Source organism: Geotrypetes seraphini, chromosome 1, assembly GCF_902459505.1.
Source record: "Geotrypetes seraphini chromosome 1, aGeoSer1.1, whole genome shotgun sequence".
NCBI classification, from domain to species: Eukaryota; Metazoa; Chordata; class Amphibia; order Gymnophiona; family Dermophiidae; genus Geotrypetes; species Geotrypetes seraphini.
In genome coordinates this window covers 27968392-27985368 of record NC_047084.1, presented here as the reverse complement: position 1 = coordinate 27985368, position 16977 = coordinate 27968392, and the positions used below count along the sequence as shown (strand labels likewise).

The window sequence follows — 16977 nt, the reverse complement described above, 5'->3', positions numbered from 1 at the left end:
ATTTTCAGGGTAATAGCGATTTTCTCCTTGCATGCTGGGAAGCAGCGTTTCTCTGTATGGGTGCTGAGAAGAAGCATTTTTCTCTGTGCACACTGGGAAGCAGTGATTTTCCAGGTGAAAGATTTGAAGCATCGATTTTGTGGGAAAAAGCATGGAAGCAGTGATTTTCAGAGTGAATGTTGGTAAGCGCTAAACTTTTTTATCGGTACAGTAAAAGAAAAGGAACTTTACTCATGATGTAATTTGAAGGGGGCGGAGTCAGCATGTGAAAAATCATAAATAAGCGAAACCATGAGTGCTGAAACCGCGAATACGGAGGGAGGAAGGAGAAGTGTACACAACCGACATTTTTGTGGAACTACATAATGTATTTTTCACGGTTTGGGCCAGTTTCCCTTTGACTTATGAGGCAATTATATGTGGAAACTTTGCTGCATATCAAGTCTCCTATGGATCGTTACAAATGCAGACTTTTCCTTATTATGACAGGGATAGCAATACAAATGATAACACGCAATTGGAAAAATTGCGACCACCTCAACTTTTCATTTTGGTGCCAGTTTATGTTTAGGATACAAATATGAAAAGATGAATGCGGATATATTGGTGAATAGCAAAGTATTTAAATTAGTATGGGGGCCGTTGACATCATTTGTTAATTCAACATAATTGTTTTTTATTTAATTTACTGTTTATTTTTACATATATCCAGGACGGGATGGGTGGGTGGGAGGATTTCTTTTTGGTTCATTTCTTGATTGAATTGTTGGAAGAAAGGGGAGGGATATTTTTCTTCTGTAATGTTATTTATGGATTTTAAGTGCTTACGTTGATTATTAATGTTTGTATGCTTCATGGCACTTTGTATTAGTCTTGAAAATGAATAAAGATTTTTTTTAAAAAAGGTTTGAGCCAGTTTCAAAGTTATATAAAACGCAGTGACTTAAAGATAGAGGCATATAGTGTGGGGCATGAAGACTTTGGTCACTGATTCACATTTCTGAGCACTTTATACATTTATGAAAGGTATTAAAGTCCATGGTGCTGTGGTTTATTTTTTGTATGTAATTAATTTTTGGATTTACTAGTAGCACAAGAAGTTTTTTCACTAGCTTTAGTATCAGAAATAAGATTCTGACATTAAAAAAAAGCAAGACTCCTTTCTGGATGAGTCTTAAACTTCAGTACACATTCCTCATTTTGGAGGGAGAAGCATAATGAATATGAAACCTTGCTGAATGGATAAGTTTTATAGTCCTACTCCCAAAAAAGGTCAGCTCTGTGATCATCACACAAGGCCATCTTACTGGTTACAGTTCATTAACAATTCAAATAGGATTTTTCTTTTAAATTTACCGATTATGATCCATGTGGCTTTTCACTAGATGCCCAGCTGCTAATGCAGCCATTAGAGAAATCTCTCCTGCAAGCACTGTTGCACATACGATTCGCGCAAGTAGACGTGCATTTTCTCCAGGATTTTTGCTGCTTGCTCCTTGAACCTCTAGCATCTACAAAACAGAAAGAACCGTTATGCTACAAAAGTGCAATTTTCTAACTTCAGTCATTGCAGCAATTTTCAAAGAGAAAGTATGCAAGAATTTTCCATTTTGAAAACTGCCAGGATATGGTACTTGCACCTGCATCTTTGTGCAAATGGAATTTTACTTGAAAAGTTAAGTGCCAAGACTTAGATAACACCTGCTACAGGTAGCTGTGCTTTTTCGAGGACAGAAAGCAGATATTCTCACGTAGGTGACATCAATGGAGCCCAGTATGGATAGTTCAAAAGTATATGGTCACTTAAAAAAAAATTAGTCTTGAGACTACCCATATTAGTCTTGAGACATACCCAACAGCCTTCTTGCCCGCTGTTGGCTCGCAGGATCATCAATTTAGTAGAAAAGCCAAGAAGCTAACTAGGGGAGATGGGAGGGTTGTAAAAATATCTGCCTACGTTCTCGGATAACACCTGCTACAGGTAAGTAACTATGCTTTATCTAAGGACATAAAATTAGTCACTTGCTGTTTATTCAAACAACTGTTCAATTCTAAGTCTTTTTTGGATCTTTTTTACAGTGATCTCCTTAACCTATCATGGATCACCATACAGTCTTGTATATACTTATTTGTGTGGACCTTCTGACTGCAATCGGGCACCACGCCGCCACAGTTGCTAAACTCTCCGTCAGTCCAAAATTTATTAATTTTTATTCATTGTTTTATAACTTTTTATTTATATGTATAAAATCTTCATTGCTTTTTAATCATATTGTATTAATCTTATTAATCCTATTGAAAAGAGGAACCTCACTTATCTTAAGAATGATCAGTTCAAATAGGATTAATAAGATTAATACAATATGATGATTAAAAAGCAATGAAGATTTTATACATATAAATAAAAAGTTAAAAAACAATGAATAAAAATTAATAAAGTTTGGACTGACGGAGAGTTTAGCACCTGTGGCGGCGTGGTGCCCGGTTGCAGTCAGAAGGTCCACACAAATAAGTATATACAAGACTGTATGGTGATCCATGATAGGTTAAGGAGATCACTGTAAAAAAGATCCAAAAAAGACTTAGAATTGAACAATTATCTAAGGACAAGCAGGCAGCATATATTCTCAAGCATGGGACATCCTAGCTGCCAGGATCATGTCTCTTAAGAAGAGAGTTATTGATAACTACCATGAGCCTGATGAAACCAGATACCCTCAGTGGGAGAGGAATGTAGAAGAGCTACTAAAGTCACCATTGCTCGAACTCTATGTGCAGTGACACGACCTTCAAGCGACAGCCCAGCCCAAGCATAGTAAAAGGAGATACAGTCCACCAGCCATCTGAAGATGGTTATCTTGGTGACTGGAGCTCCAAGTCTGTTAAGACTGAACAGGTGAGTATGAGGTTTAGTCCAATCCAAGTAATAAGCCAGTACACATTTACAGTCCAATGTGTAGAGAGCAGCTTCACCTGAATGAGAGTGTGGTCTTGGAAAAATACAGGAAGGACTACAAACTGGTTGAGGTGAAATTCCAAGATGACCTTCAGAAGGAACTTGGAATGAGTGCAAAGAACCACCCTACTATGGTAGACTGTTGCATAAGGTGGATCTGATAAAAATGCTTGAAGTTCATTGATGAAAGAAAGTCAGGAATGTTTAAGAGGAAGGCAGAATAAAGGATTAAAATGATCCCCGTCATCTTCTCAGCAGGCTGCAGATACAAGGAAAACCCACAAATTTGAAGTGTCTATATACAAATGCTAGAAGCCTAAAAAATAAAAATAGGAGAATTGAGTATATAGTATTGAATGATGAGGTAGATATAATAGGCATATCAGAGACCTGTTGGAAGGAGGACAATTATTAGGATACTATTACCTGAGTACAAATTATATCACAAGGACAGAGTAAATCAAATTGGAGATGGAGTAAATCAAATTTTGTGCTACAGTCATGTGAAAAAATTAGGACACCCCATGAAATATTCACTTTCTTAAGAAATGTTCACATTTTGATATCAAATCTTTTTTTTATTTATCTCTGGAAAAGAAAGTGATGTAATTGCAGGTAAACAACAAAAGTTCTCCTTGATTTACTGTACAATTTTGCAGAGAACTGATGGTCCTGTGAGCTGACATCAGGCGGGAAGGCACCAACGCATGTGTGGTACGAGCAAGTCTTGAGACTTTCTTTTAAAGTGACAGTACACTTTTGCATTGTCCATACCGGGCTCCATGGATGACATCACCCACATGTGAGAATGTGATGCCTGCTTATCCTCGAATAATTCCAGCCATCCATATACCTTTCCTACAACTTACACCCCTTCAAAACATGGACTCAATACCACAGAAAGTTTTAGCCATAGTGAGGGTGGGCAATGGTCAGACAGGTAATTTTATTTATTTTTTTACCTATTTAAACTGATTTGGATTTTATGTAATTACCGAATTTTTCGCTCCATAAGACACACTTTTTCCCCCCCCAAAAAAGTGGGTGGAAAAAAGGGTGCGCCCTATGGAATAAATACCCAAATCCAACTCCCCCCCTGTTACCTTGCAGGACCACAGCCTGCCTTTCGCCCGCCACAGGTTGCTCACTGCTGCCAAAAGTAGAAAAAGGGAAAGGCCAGGCAGGTGCAGCAATTGCACGCTACTGGCCCAGAAGCCTTACTTCCCGACGTCAGAATTGACATCAGGGGTAAGGCTTCTGGGCCGGAGGCATGCAATCACTGCACCCGCCTGGCACTTCTGGGTGCCGTGCTGCTGAGCAAGGAGTTTGCCGTTCCGGGTGCCGCGCGCTTTCACACACACACACCCCCCCCCCGCTGCTGCTACTTCAGAGACGTGTCCTCACAGCAGCAGCAGCAGCGGGAATTAATTGAATCCAGTGGGCGGGCAAGCAGGCTTGGGGGGTGGAAGAGGACAGAGGCTGGAAGGCAGTGAGGGGAACAGGAGGGAGGGAGGAAGGAACAATTGTTGGGCCTCAGGAAGGAAAGAAAGAAATCACCAAACAGGGGGGAGGAAGAGGACAAAGGCTGGAAGGCATTGAGGGGGACATAGGAAGGAAGGAGGGAGGAAGGGACAACTGTTGGGCCTTAGGAAGGAAAGAAAGAAAGAAATCATCAGACAATAAAGATAGGAAAAATGATTTTATTTTAAATTTAGTGATCAAAATGTGTCAGTTTTATCTGCTGTCTATATTTTGTACTATATTTGTCTATTTTTCTATAGTTGTTACTGAGGTGACATTACATATTTTAAAAAGTCATCTGCATTGACATCTGTGCCCTGCTTCTGCCTGCCATTTGCCCTGTCCCGGCCTACCACTAGACCACCAAAGGGGGGAACAGGGTACAGAGCCTGGAAAGGAGTGTGGGGTTGGATGCAGAGCCTGGCAGGGAGAATTTGGTTCAGAATGTTTTTTTCTTATTTTCCTCCTCTAAATCTAGGGTGTGTCTTATGGAACGAAAAATACGGTACTTAACTTTCCAAATTCAAGTTTAAGGCAAGTTACAATTCAAGGCAAGTTACAATCCAGTAGTAGTTATACCACATGAACACAGACAATATAGATTTTACATATTTCTGCTAGGACTAATCTAAATCTAATCTAAATCTTGGGTTTATATACCGCATCATCTCCATAGGTGGAGCTCGACACGGTTTCATGGCTAGGAAGCAACAGAACTCCAGTGGGTTTATAAAAGTAAGTAAGAGAGAGGTTAGGTGTGATATTAATAGGGAGGGGACGGGTTACGTTTTGGAGAAGAGCCAAGTCTTCAGAAGCTTACGGAATGGTAGAAGGGGGCTCAAGTTACGGAGAGGGGAAGGGAGACTATTCCAGAGCTGGGCGATTCTGAAGTGGAGGGAGGACCCGAGTTTACCGATGAGGGAGATACCCTTTGAGGAGGGGAAGGATAGTTTTAATTTTTGCGTGGATCTGGTGGAGAATGGATTTGAGGAATTCCAGGATAGAGGAATAAGAGGTGGAAGGATGCCGTGGAGCATCTTGAAGGTTAGGCAGGCACATTTAAAATGGACCCTGGAGATGACAGGAAGCCAGTGTAGCTTGGACAGAAGTGGAGAGGCATGGTCAAATTTGCTTTTTGAGAAGATGAGTTTGGCCGCGGTGTTCTGGATTAGTTGGAGTCTGTGGAGGCTTTTCTTTGTTAAGCTAAGGTAGATGGAATTGCAATAGTCCAATCTGGAGAGGATGATGGACTGTACGAGTACGGCAAAGTGTTTTTGGTGGAAGCAGGACTAAGGATTTATTCAGAAATTGGAAAACAGAAGAGATCTTGAATTGCTCAAAATATAAATTTGCTTATTCTTCAGTCAAAACTGTTTGCTTTTTTAGTTCTACTCTCAAGTCCTTTTTCTATTTTATCTCAATATATTTTGTTTTTCTATCATCCCTTTTTTTTTTAGTATGGTGACATCAAATTTTATTCTCCAATTTCATTTTGTTCATGTTATATTTACATTTCCTATGTATTATGCTGTTACCACCTTTCAGGGAACAAATAATCCAAGACCAAATTTTAGTCAGATGATGTTCCTTGGCTGCATTACAAATGCATAATTTAGCAAGTCACCAAAATAAAGTGTCTAGTTCTTAATTTTAGTGGAACCAGGGGAGGGGAGGGACAATACCCTTTTTCTCTTTTAACCCAAGGCTTCCCTAAACACCATGATTTCCTCCCAAGATAAAAAAAAAAAAAAAAAAGCACTGTACAACCACTAAAGCCATAGGTTTCAGGAAAGCTCCATACCTGTAAACATGCCTGCTGAGGAGACAAATTAGTTCCTCCACCAACAGTGCCAATTTCTATAGAGGGCATAGTGCACGTGATATATAGATCCTCCTTTAAGGGACCCGTCGGCTCCATTAGAGTAATGCAATTAGAGCTTGCCACATTTTGTGCTGCATCCTATGATTAAACAACAGAAAAGATGGAAGTCATATTTGCAAACTAAATGTTCAGCATTAATTTGGGGAGAAATCTATAAGATGACTTACCTGTCCACAAGCAATGTAGATGGCAGTAACAATATTAGCTGCATGTGCATTAAAACCACCAATACTGCCTGCCATAGCAGATCCCACCAGGTTCTTGTTTATATTAAGTTCAACCATGGCTTCTGTAGATGTTTTCAGTACCTGATAACACAAATGCATTTTGTGCCATTACAAACACCAAAGTACATCAAACAGATATTTCAACCTTCTTAGTCACCTAACAGCTGCCTAGTGTACAAATGATCCACTATTAATGAAATGGCTGCAAATCAGATATGTTAATGGAAAATCAATTTACACTGCTACCACAACTTGACCAGTGATCTTCATTAGGAGTGAACTTAGGGAAGAAGAGAAAGAGAAGTTACCAGGGACTGTTTTCTTCTGGCACCACATGACTCAGCAAGTTTGAGTTGCTCAGATCCCAATCAAATGACATATAAAACACACTGACTTTATAACCTGTAAGAACATTGAAGGAGTCTAGGCAACACATGGCTCAAGCTTACAGAGAGCTGAATGGTGCAGGTCAAAAACAGAATTAATAATTTGGATGTAATGCCACTAGCAAGGTTCAGAGTTCAGGGGGAATTTATGGGGCCACCACTGGCCCCCAGGCTCTCCCCATTAAGAACACTGTCCTAGGTGAAGAGGTAAATCCATCAGTAAAGCGAGTCTTGGGAACCAAAAACTTAGCAATGAGAGAAAGGTACTATTAATTACATATGTTGAGTGCCTGTTCTGAATGGTCTTGGATATAAGTGGGATGGGCCAACAGATATAGAGAAAACCTTGATTCTGGGGCAAGGAGAATGCATCCTATGTCTGTCTTCAGCTGGTATTCTGGGACATAAAAATGCATTTTGTGATTTCCTGGGGTTCAAAATTCTATAATGGGAAATCCCCATTTCTTGATTAGATCAAGGGTTATGTCCAAGTTTATAGACCATCTCTCTTAATCCAGGCTGCAGCTGAACTGGAGCAATATTTAGGCACCAGGCTTTAGATTTTGACTGTTTCATAGCATAGCCAGAACCACTGCGTTCATTGGCAACCTGGTTGTATGTGCAGATGAGGAAACTCCTTCCTTTAATTTTCTGAATGTCTGGAAAGCAGAGAAGGTGGCAGAACTCAAGTTTGCTGAATTTAGAGAACTTCTCCTTGGGTTCTATGAACACTACCTGCAACTCTGTGCTCATGAAAATGACATACTAAGACTGCTGTAAGTTTTTATGCATTTGCCTCACTGCAGGGAGCAACAAATAATGGCATTTACAGTAATCAGAAGTAATACTGGCTGCCTGTGGTAGACATAGTGGAACTAACTACTAGAAAATGACATGGGGAAAAAAATCTGTCCCCATCTCTGCCCTGTCCCCATGAGCTCGGCCCCATCCCTGTCCCGCCCCCACGAGCTCAGTCTCCGTCCCCATTCCCGCAAACCAGCTGATCCCATTCGCACAAGCCACAAATAGTTTTATACTGAACTTATTTTATTAAAGTATAAAAAAGCAATATTCTGTACAATTATCATTCTATAAATCAACTGAACTAGAGGAAGAGATCTTCAGCTGGCAGGACTTTGGTTTATCAACACAACTAATATACTACTTTATCCTAAAGCAAAAAAAAAAAAAAGAAAAAGAAATATAATTTTTTTCCTACCTTTGTTGTCTGGTTTCTGCTTTCCTCATCTTCTAGTCATTCTCTTCCTTCTATCCACCGTCTGCCTTCTCTCTGACTCCTCCATATGGTATCCATACACACAGCACCTCTTCACCACTATGCCCTTCCCCCCCCACAGGACAGACAAAGCCTCCATGCACACAACACCCCTTCACCACCATGTCTTCTAGCAGGACAAACAAACTCTCATACAAGACCGACATGTGAAGACTTGCAACATAGCCATGCTAACCATTAGGAGGAAAAGCAAGAGGAAGCGCCCTCGCTATGAACACAGACCCACGCCTTCACCCCTTCCTTGTATTTGCTTTTACCTCCCAGCCCCGGCTCGTTTTCCTGTTCCTCGGAGAGCCTCACGTTGCCTGCCAGCATTATTTTAAGTATCTAACCTAGCCCCTTTGGATGCCACCTATTGGCAGGCTCCTCAAAAGCTCATTGACATTCCGCTTCTGTGGGCAGGAAAAGCTAAGCACGCAGCAGGTGGAGGAACAATGTGGTTTATTTCAGCCAATCCGCACAGCCACCTCACTGCACTGTGGAGAGCAGTGACTTGTTGAAATGCTCAGGCAACGCCTCGGAGGCAAGAAAAATGAAATTTGCCAGCAAAGGTGAGAGGAAGGGAGGGAGATGCCCGGACTTCGGCGAGCGGGAGGGAGGGGGCTGCTGGACCGCGCGATCCTTCACTTGACTGCGGAGACAACGTCATTGACCACTCCACGAGGCGGTGAATGGCCTTATCTCTTGGCGACGACTTATTTTTTTCTTCCCATTTCGGCGGGTTACCCATGGCTACCAGTCATTTTCTACTAACTACCACTCTTACTTGTCTTATGTGTAGCTTTGTAAGGGGACAATACTGAGAGTGCTACTACCATGTGCCCTAAGACTCTGAAGACAATGCAAACTGATACTGCATAAATGCAGAAGATTCCTCAACCAAATACTCTTAAGCTTGCAGAAGCATGCTTAAGTAATGGTGCCTTACATTTTTTTTTTTTGGGGGGGGGGAATGAGGAGGGTGTTCAGGCAAATTCCTATGGATTCTATAGCTCGAGTGAAAATTAATAAAGTATTTTGCATGTATTTCCACCGTGGTCATAAGGGAGTGGAGGGCATCTTGGTATTTGTGCACCAATGTTAACCAATTGCCAAGGTAGGAGAAAATGAAAAAAAAAAAAAGTTCCTTCTTGTTTAGGTGTGCTACTACAACCGAGTTATTTTGTGAAAACTCTTGAAGATAGGATTCCAAGAGAAGGTACATAGTACTAAAGTCTGTTCTACATGGTGAATCACAGGAGCTTCCAGTAATGAGGATAAACAGGCATAGGGGTGTTTGGTGTGGTGGGGGGTAAATGTTTTTGAAATTTTCCATTTTTGATGCAGTGATATCTCAGATTTAAGAGATGTCAGAAACTCTTCTAATGTATGCACCTATAAAGTGCCTGTAATTTTGTGAAAATGATGGCAAGTTGATGGTGGGAGTTCTGGTGAATATTGAATGAAATTTTTCTGTTTCTCCCTATAGTTGTACTCCTCATCTGTTTAGAATGAGTATGTGCAAATGCTGGCACTGTAATCTGGAAGCAGGGGACCTTGGATCATTTAATTTTTTATTGTCCCTGTATCATGGAAATCAATTTGGCCTCAAATAAATTGTTTATTAGAAAACCATGTAGCGTTATCATATGATACTATTCTGTTCGGTATATCAATGAGGAAGAAAAGTCAAATTTCATCAAGCAACAACAAAACTTTTATTGATTATGACAGGAGTCGCCATGCAACATTACTAACAACTGGAAAAATTATAATAATCTTAGTTATCCATTCTGATGGAATTCACCATGTCACATTAACAAGATGGAAAGAACAATTGCTTTGCAGAAAGGGAATTATAATAATTTTATAAAGATCTGGGGGCCATTGGCAAATTATTGCAATGAGTAGACATTTTCCATTGACAGTATTTATATACATTGGAGGGAGGGGAGATGGTATGAAATTTTATTTGAAGGTTAATAAGTAAATAAGATTACACTATTTATATGTTTTTTGATTGGAATATTGAGGATAGGGTGGGTGGGAGGGGAATAATTTTTTGTATTTACGATGACAACAGAAGGAAATTCAAGTGTTCTGTAAATGTTTTAAATGATATAATATTGTGCACTTGTTGTAAGATGAAAAATGAATAAAGATTTTAAAAAACAAACAAAAAAAAAAGAATGAGTATGTGCCATTCTCCCTCAAAAGAGCCCAATATTTCAAACCCATAGGATAGTCTCTGCCTATTTCAACTATCCAGATCTCCCCTTTAAATCTAAAAGATGAGGCAATTTGACAACTATATTGAGACTCACTGTATGCAACTCTCTCATGCAAATTCATTGTGGTAGTCCTGAAATCCTGACCGGCTAGGTATACCTCCAGGGTTAAGAAGCACCGAAAAAATGGTGCACTTTCAGAGACCTGGTCCATTTTAAGAGACTAATTACAATGACTAGGAATAAAGGATATTTCATAATCACTTTATATTATATTTTGGCATAAATATACCTTCAAACTATTTTTCTTTTTATTTAATCATGTTTCTTTTCCTTTTTTCTTTTTTTATCACAAAACCAATTAATAAACCCTCAAGTGATAAACTAGGAGGATGGTATATCATACAGTATGAACAGTTTTCAGAAAGTATGACTTGGGATAACCTATACTGTATGATATACCATCCTTCTAGTTTATCACTTGAGGGTTTATTAATTGGGTTTGTGATAAAAAAAGAAAAAAGGAAAAGAAACATGATTAAAAAGAATAAACATGAATAAAAAGAAAAATAGTTTGAAGATATATTTATGCCAAAATATCATAATATAAAGTGATTATGAAATATCCTTTAATCCTAGTCATTGTAATTAATTTATTTTTGGGTTGGATTTTGGTTAGGAAGATCCGTTTTCTCTATGTTGCCATTTTAAGAGACTTACAGGCCAGAGAAGAAACTTTTGGGAGGGAAAAATCTCATGAAATCTTGAAATTCCTGTGTAGGTTAAGAAAGTATTATTACCGTATTTTCGCGGATATAACGCGCACCTGTGTAAAACGCGCACAGGGGTATAGCGCGCAGAAATCACGATGATATGTACCAAAACTTTTCTATACCGCGCTCAGGCATATAACGCGCATGATGCCCGACGCTCCTTTCGCCCGCCCTGACTTTCCGTGCGCTGTCCCGACTCTCCGTTCACCCCCCTGACTTCCGTGCACTGCCCTGACTTTCCGTGCGCTGTCCCGACTCTCCGTTCACCCCCCCTGACTTTCCGTGCACTGTCCCCCCTTGAAGTCCTGTCCCCCCTTGAAGGTCTGTCCCCATCCTGAAAGCCTGATGCCCCCCCCGACGTCCGATACATCCCCCCCCCCCGGCAGGACCACTCGCACCCTCACCCCGAAGGACCGCCGACTCCCCAACAATATCGGGCCAGGAGGGAGCCCAAACCCTCCTGGCCACGGCGACCCCCTAACCCCACCCCGCACTACATTACGGGCAGGAGGGATCCCAGGCCCTCCTGCCCTCGACGCAAACCCCCTCCCCCCAACGACCGCCCCCCACCCAAGAACCTCCGCCCGTCCCCCAGCCGACCCGCGACCCCCCTGGCCGACCCCCACGACACCCCCACCCGCCTTCCCCGTACTTTGTGTAGTTGGGCCAGAAGGGAGCCCAAACCCTCCTGGCCACGGCGACCCCCTAACCCCACCCCGCACTACATTACGGGCAGGAGGGATCCCAGGCCCTCCTGCCCTCGACGCAAACCCCCCTCCCTCCAACGACCGCCCCCCCCCAAGAACCTCCGACCGCCGCCCCAGCCGACCCGCGACCGCCCTGGCCGACCCCCACGACCCCCCCACCCCCCTTCCCCGTACCTTTGGAAGTTGGCCGGACAGACGGGAGCCAAACCCGCCTGTCCGGCAGGCAGCCAACGAAGGAATGAGGCCGGATTGGCCCATCCGTCCTAAAGCTCCGCCTACTGGTGGGGCCTAAGGCGCGTGGGCCAATCAGAATAGGCCCTGGAGCCTTAGGTCCCACCTGGGGGCGCGGCCTGAGACACATGGTCGGGTTTGGCCCATGTGCCTCAGGCCGCGCCCCCAGGTGGGACCTAAGGCTCCAGGGCCTATTCTGATTGGCCCACGCGCCTTAGGCCCCACCAGTAGGCGGAGCTTTAGGACGGATGGGCCAATCCGGCCTCATTCCTTCGTTGGCTGCCTGCCGGACAGGCGGGTTTGGCTCCCGTCTGTCCGGCCAACTTCCAAAGGTACGGGGAAGGGGGGTGGGGGGGTCGTGGGGGTCGGCCAGGGGGGTCGCGGGTCGGCTGGGGCGGCGGTCGGAGGTTCTTGGGGGGGGCGGTCGTTGGAGGGAGGGGGGTTTGCGTCGAGGGCAGGAGGGCCTGGGATCCCTCCTGCCCGTAATGTAGTGCGGGGTGGGGTTAGGGGGTCGCCGTGGCCAGGAGGGTTTGGGCTCCCTCCTGGCCCGATATTGTCGGGAAGTCGGCGGTCCTTCGGGGGGGGGGGGGGGATGTATCGGACGTCGGGGAGTCGGCCGGGCAAGAGGGCTTGGGCTCCCTCTTGCTCCGATCGTGGATGCGGGTGCGGGTGGGAGCGCGTGCGAGCGGTCGTTCGGGGTGGGGGTGCGAGCGGTCCTGCTGGGGGGTGAATCGGGCGTCGGGCGGGGTGGGAACTATGTTTAAAAACTTTTCTATACCGCGCTCAGGCATATAACGCGCGAGGGGTATGCGCGGTAGGTAAAATCGCGTATAACGCGCGCGTTATATCCGCGAAAATACGGTAATGGCAGATATATGTTTAGTTATGACATTTATAGGGAGAAAGAAGGGTGGTTTGCAGATAAAACCAGATCCAATGTCCCTTCTATGAAAAGTGTTTGCACAGAGACAAATGTTTCAGAAATGGATGCCTGTTTGTTCTTCTGTAAAATGTACTGATACCTATACATCGCAAAGTATCTATGCATAAACTCACAAACACACTTATTATATAGTGGGAACAGCAGTGTGGTAAAAGACAATGGTAGTTGACTGCTGGAAAAAATTCCGAGAAAGATAGTTGAATCACTTTTGTTAGATGACTGTAGACAAATATTTGCAGGGGGTTGTTTGGGCACAGTTGATCTTTTGTGGCAACCGTCACCTGGAGCAAGTTTATCTCATTGTTCAGGACTCAATAGAGATTAACTTGCTCACCCATTATCAGATATAGAGCCTTTGATATGTCAGTGTCACCATCTCATCACCTCTTGATATTCTCCCCTATCCCCACCCATTATCAGATATAGAGCCTTTGATATGTCAGTGTCACCATCTCATCACCTCTTGATATTCTCCCCTATCCCCAATCTCCTGTCACCGAACTGTATTAACATATGCAGACAGGCTAAAACCTAGATGAGTTTGTACTATTTAAATCCAGTTAACTGCATGGTTTCTTCACTAACCTGATGAAGAACTCTGGGCTAGATTCACTAAGGACACCGATTGTGTCCTGACCACTTTGCGACCCCGACCCTATTCACAAACCTTCTGGCCAATCCTGTCCACGCCCAATCCGCACATGCAAATGAGGGGAAATGGCATGCAAAGTAGGAAGGGCCTCGATTCACTAAAGAATTTAAGGCACACCGACTGGGCTGGCCGATACAAAACCAAGCGACTGCTGAGGACTAATCGCTCACTGAAATCCCAGCCCTGCAGCCCTGAAAAAACTGCTCTCTGCTGCCCTGTCTGCCTTAGAAACATAGAAATAGACGGCAGATAAGGGCCAAGGCCCATCCAGTCTGCCCACCCTAATGTCCCTACCCTACCATTGCCCTGTGAATAGATCCCTCCTCTTCCTTTGCCCTGTGAATAGATCCCACGTGACGATCACATCTGGCCTTAAAATCAGGCACGCTGCTGGCCTCGATCACATGTAGTGGAAGACTATTCCAGCGATCAACCACCCTTTCTGTGAAAAAGAATTTCTTGGTGTCAGCTCGTAGTTTCCCTCCCCTAATTTTCCATGGATGCCCTCTTGTTGTCGTGGGACCCTTGAAGAGGAAGATATCTTCCTCCATCTCTATGCGGCCCGAGAGATACTTGAACGTCTCGATCATGTCCCCCCTCTCTCTGCGCTCCTCGAGTGAGTATAGCTGCAATTTGTTTAACCGTTCCTCGTATGGGAGATCCTTGAGTCCTGAGACCATCCGAGTGGCCATTCTCTGAATCGACTCCAGTCTCAGCACATCCTTGCGATAATGCGGTCTCCAGAATTGCACACAGTATTCCAGGTGGGGCCTCACCATGGATCTATACAATGGCATAATGACTTCCGGCTTTCGGCTGACGAAGCCTCTGCGTATGCAACCTATGACTTGTCTTGCTTTGGATGAAGCTTGCTCCACTTGATTGGCAGCCTTCATGTCCTCACTGACGATCACCCCTAGGTCACGTTCTGCTTCAGTTCTTGTTAGGATCTCGCCATTTAGGGTGTAAGTCTTGCATGGATTTTGGCTGCCCAGGTGCATAACTTTGCATTTTTTGGCATTGAAGCTGAGTTGCCAGGACCTAGACCAGCGCTCCAGTAGGAGTAGGTCGTGCATCATGTTGTCGGGTATTGAAACATCATCTATTGTGCATTTGCCCACTACATTACTTAGTTTGGCGTCATCAGCGAATAATGTTATTTTACCCCTAAGCCCTTCTGCCAAGTCCCTTATAAAGATGTTGAATAGGATTGGGCCCAAGACCGAGCCCTGTGGCACTCCACTGATCACCTCCGTCATTTCAGAGGGTGTGCCGTTCACCACCACCCTTTGAAGCCTACCTCCAAGCCAGTTCCCAACCCATTTCGTCAATGTGTCACCTAATCCTATAGAACTCATCTTGCTCAGCAACCTGCGGTGTGGTACGCTATCAAATGCTTTGCTAAAGTCCAGATACACGATGTCCAGGGACTCCCCAATATCTAGCTTCCCCGTCACCCAGTCAAAGAAGCTGATCAAGTTGGATTGGCACGATCTCCCTTTTGTAAATCCATGTTGACGGGGATCCCGTAGATTCTCCTCATCCAGGATCTTATCCAATTGGTGTTTTATTAGAGTTTCCATTAGTTTGCTTACTATCGATGTTAGACTCACTGGTCTGTAGTTTGCTGTCTCCATCTTGGAGCCTTTCTTGTGGAGTGGAATGACGTTAGCTGTCCTCCAGTCCGACGGAACGCTGCCTTTGGTAAGGGAGAGGTTGAAGAGCTTGGACAGTGGCTCCGCCAGGACATCACACAGCTTCCTTAGCAACCTGGGGTGTAGGTTGTCAGGCCCCATTGCCTTGTTAACCTTGAGCCTTGATAGCTCACTGTAGACACTGCTGGGCGTAAACTCGAAGTTACTGAACGGATCAACTGAGTCAACCCTTGTCTGTAGATGAGGGCCAAGCCCCGGCGCTTCTCGGGTGAAGACTGAGCTGAAGTATTCATTTAATAGTTGGGCTTTTTCCGAATCCTTTTCCACATAGTCTCCGTCTGGTTTCCTAAGACGTACAATCCCGCCTGAGTTTTTTCTTCTATCACTGATATACCTGAAGAAGGATTTATCTCCCTTCTTGATGTTTTTTGCCAGAGACTCCTCCATGTGAAACTTAGCCTCCCTGACTGCCGTTTTGACGGCTTTTGATTTGGTCAAGTAGTCTGCTCTAGAGACCTGTTTCCCTGATTGTTTGTAAGAGATGAATGCTTTTTTCTTCTCCTTGATAAGGGCCGAGATCTCTGTAGTGAACCACTTCGGCTTATTGTTCCTTCGTTGTTTACTTACTAATTTAACATAGCGGTTTGTCGCTTCCTGTATGGTGGTTTTCAAAGTCGACCACATTTCTCCCACGCTATCGGTTTCTGCTTGTTCTTGTAGCGCCTGGTGAACAAAGTCTCCCATGTCCTTGAATTTGAGGATCTTGGTCAGTGTGGTAGATTTAGTGAAACATTTCCTAAGATTGAACCATACCATGTTGTGGTCACTGGAGGCCAATGTGTCGCCCACCGAGACCTCTGTGACACTTGTGTGTTCAAGCAGCAAGCCTGCCTCTCTGATCGCCTCGTTCTCTACAAAACACCGAGATCAGTTTTCCCTTTGCTCCCTGCTAAACACAAGTGCTGCGGCTTCTTCTTTCCTCCTCCTGCTTTGTGTGCGCGCGGTTCAAGAGAAAAAAAGTACGCCCCGACTCTACTGCTCTCTGCCGCCCTTCCCCGCAGTGCGAGCCTGTGGGTTTAAAGCGAGGCTAACCTATGGCGTGTTCTGTTCCAGAACGCGCCGCAGTGCAGCCCCGCTTTCCTGCAGTTAAAACAGCACTGGAGGCAAGAAGGGGAAGGAAGGCAGAAGGGACACGGAGGAGGTGGAGATGCATAAGGCCGGGCTGGGGCTGCTTCGGCAGGTTCCCTGAACTTCTAATGCTCCAGGAGTGACAGGCTGACACGTAGCATGCAGGGTGAGGGCTAGAAAAGGAAGGTGCATGCGTCGCGATCGCTCAACAGCAATCTGTGGGCGTGCTTGTGGGCATGTTCCAACCAGATCATTTGAATGCAGGAACTGTTGTGAATCGGCCGCCTGGCAAGACTCGGCCACAGATCGCCCAAAAAAATGAGGTTAGTGAATCTAGGCCTCTCTCTAAAGCTCAAAGACACTGTCACTGTAATAAAAAGGTGTTACCCATAACTTCATTGTTGATCCTATT

The 16977-nt window shown here is 44.2% G+C and overlaps 1 protein-coding gene across 4 annotated transcripts in view; it reads right to left on the bottom strand.

The window, feature by feature from the left end:
* Nucleotides 1-16977, bottom strand: part of HMGCR (3-hydroxy-3-methylglutaryl-CoA reductase) — a 145594-nt gene that overhangs the window by 6065 nt on the left and 122552 nt on the right. For all 4 annotated transcript variants that reach the window (XR_004537928.1, XM_033929298.1, XM_033929296.1 and 1 more), the window contains exons 17-19: nt 6527-6667; nt 6279-6437; nt 1357-1511 (exon numbers count right to left, since the gene is read on the bottom strand). Coding sequence is in view for 3 of the 4 variants with exons in the window: in XM_033929298.1 (XP_033785189.1) it covers nt 1357-1511; nt 6279-6437; nt 6527-6667 (455 nt within the window). In the remaining variant the exon portion in view is untranslated. The remainder of the gene's footprint in view (nt 1-1356; nt 1512-6278; nt 6438-6526; nt 6668-16977) is intronic.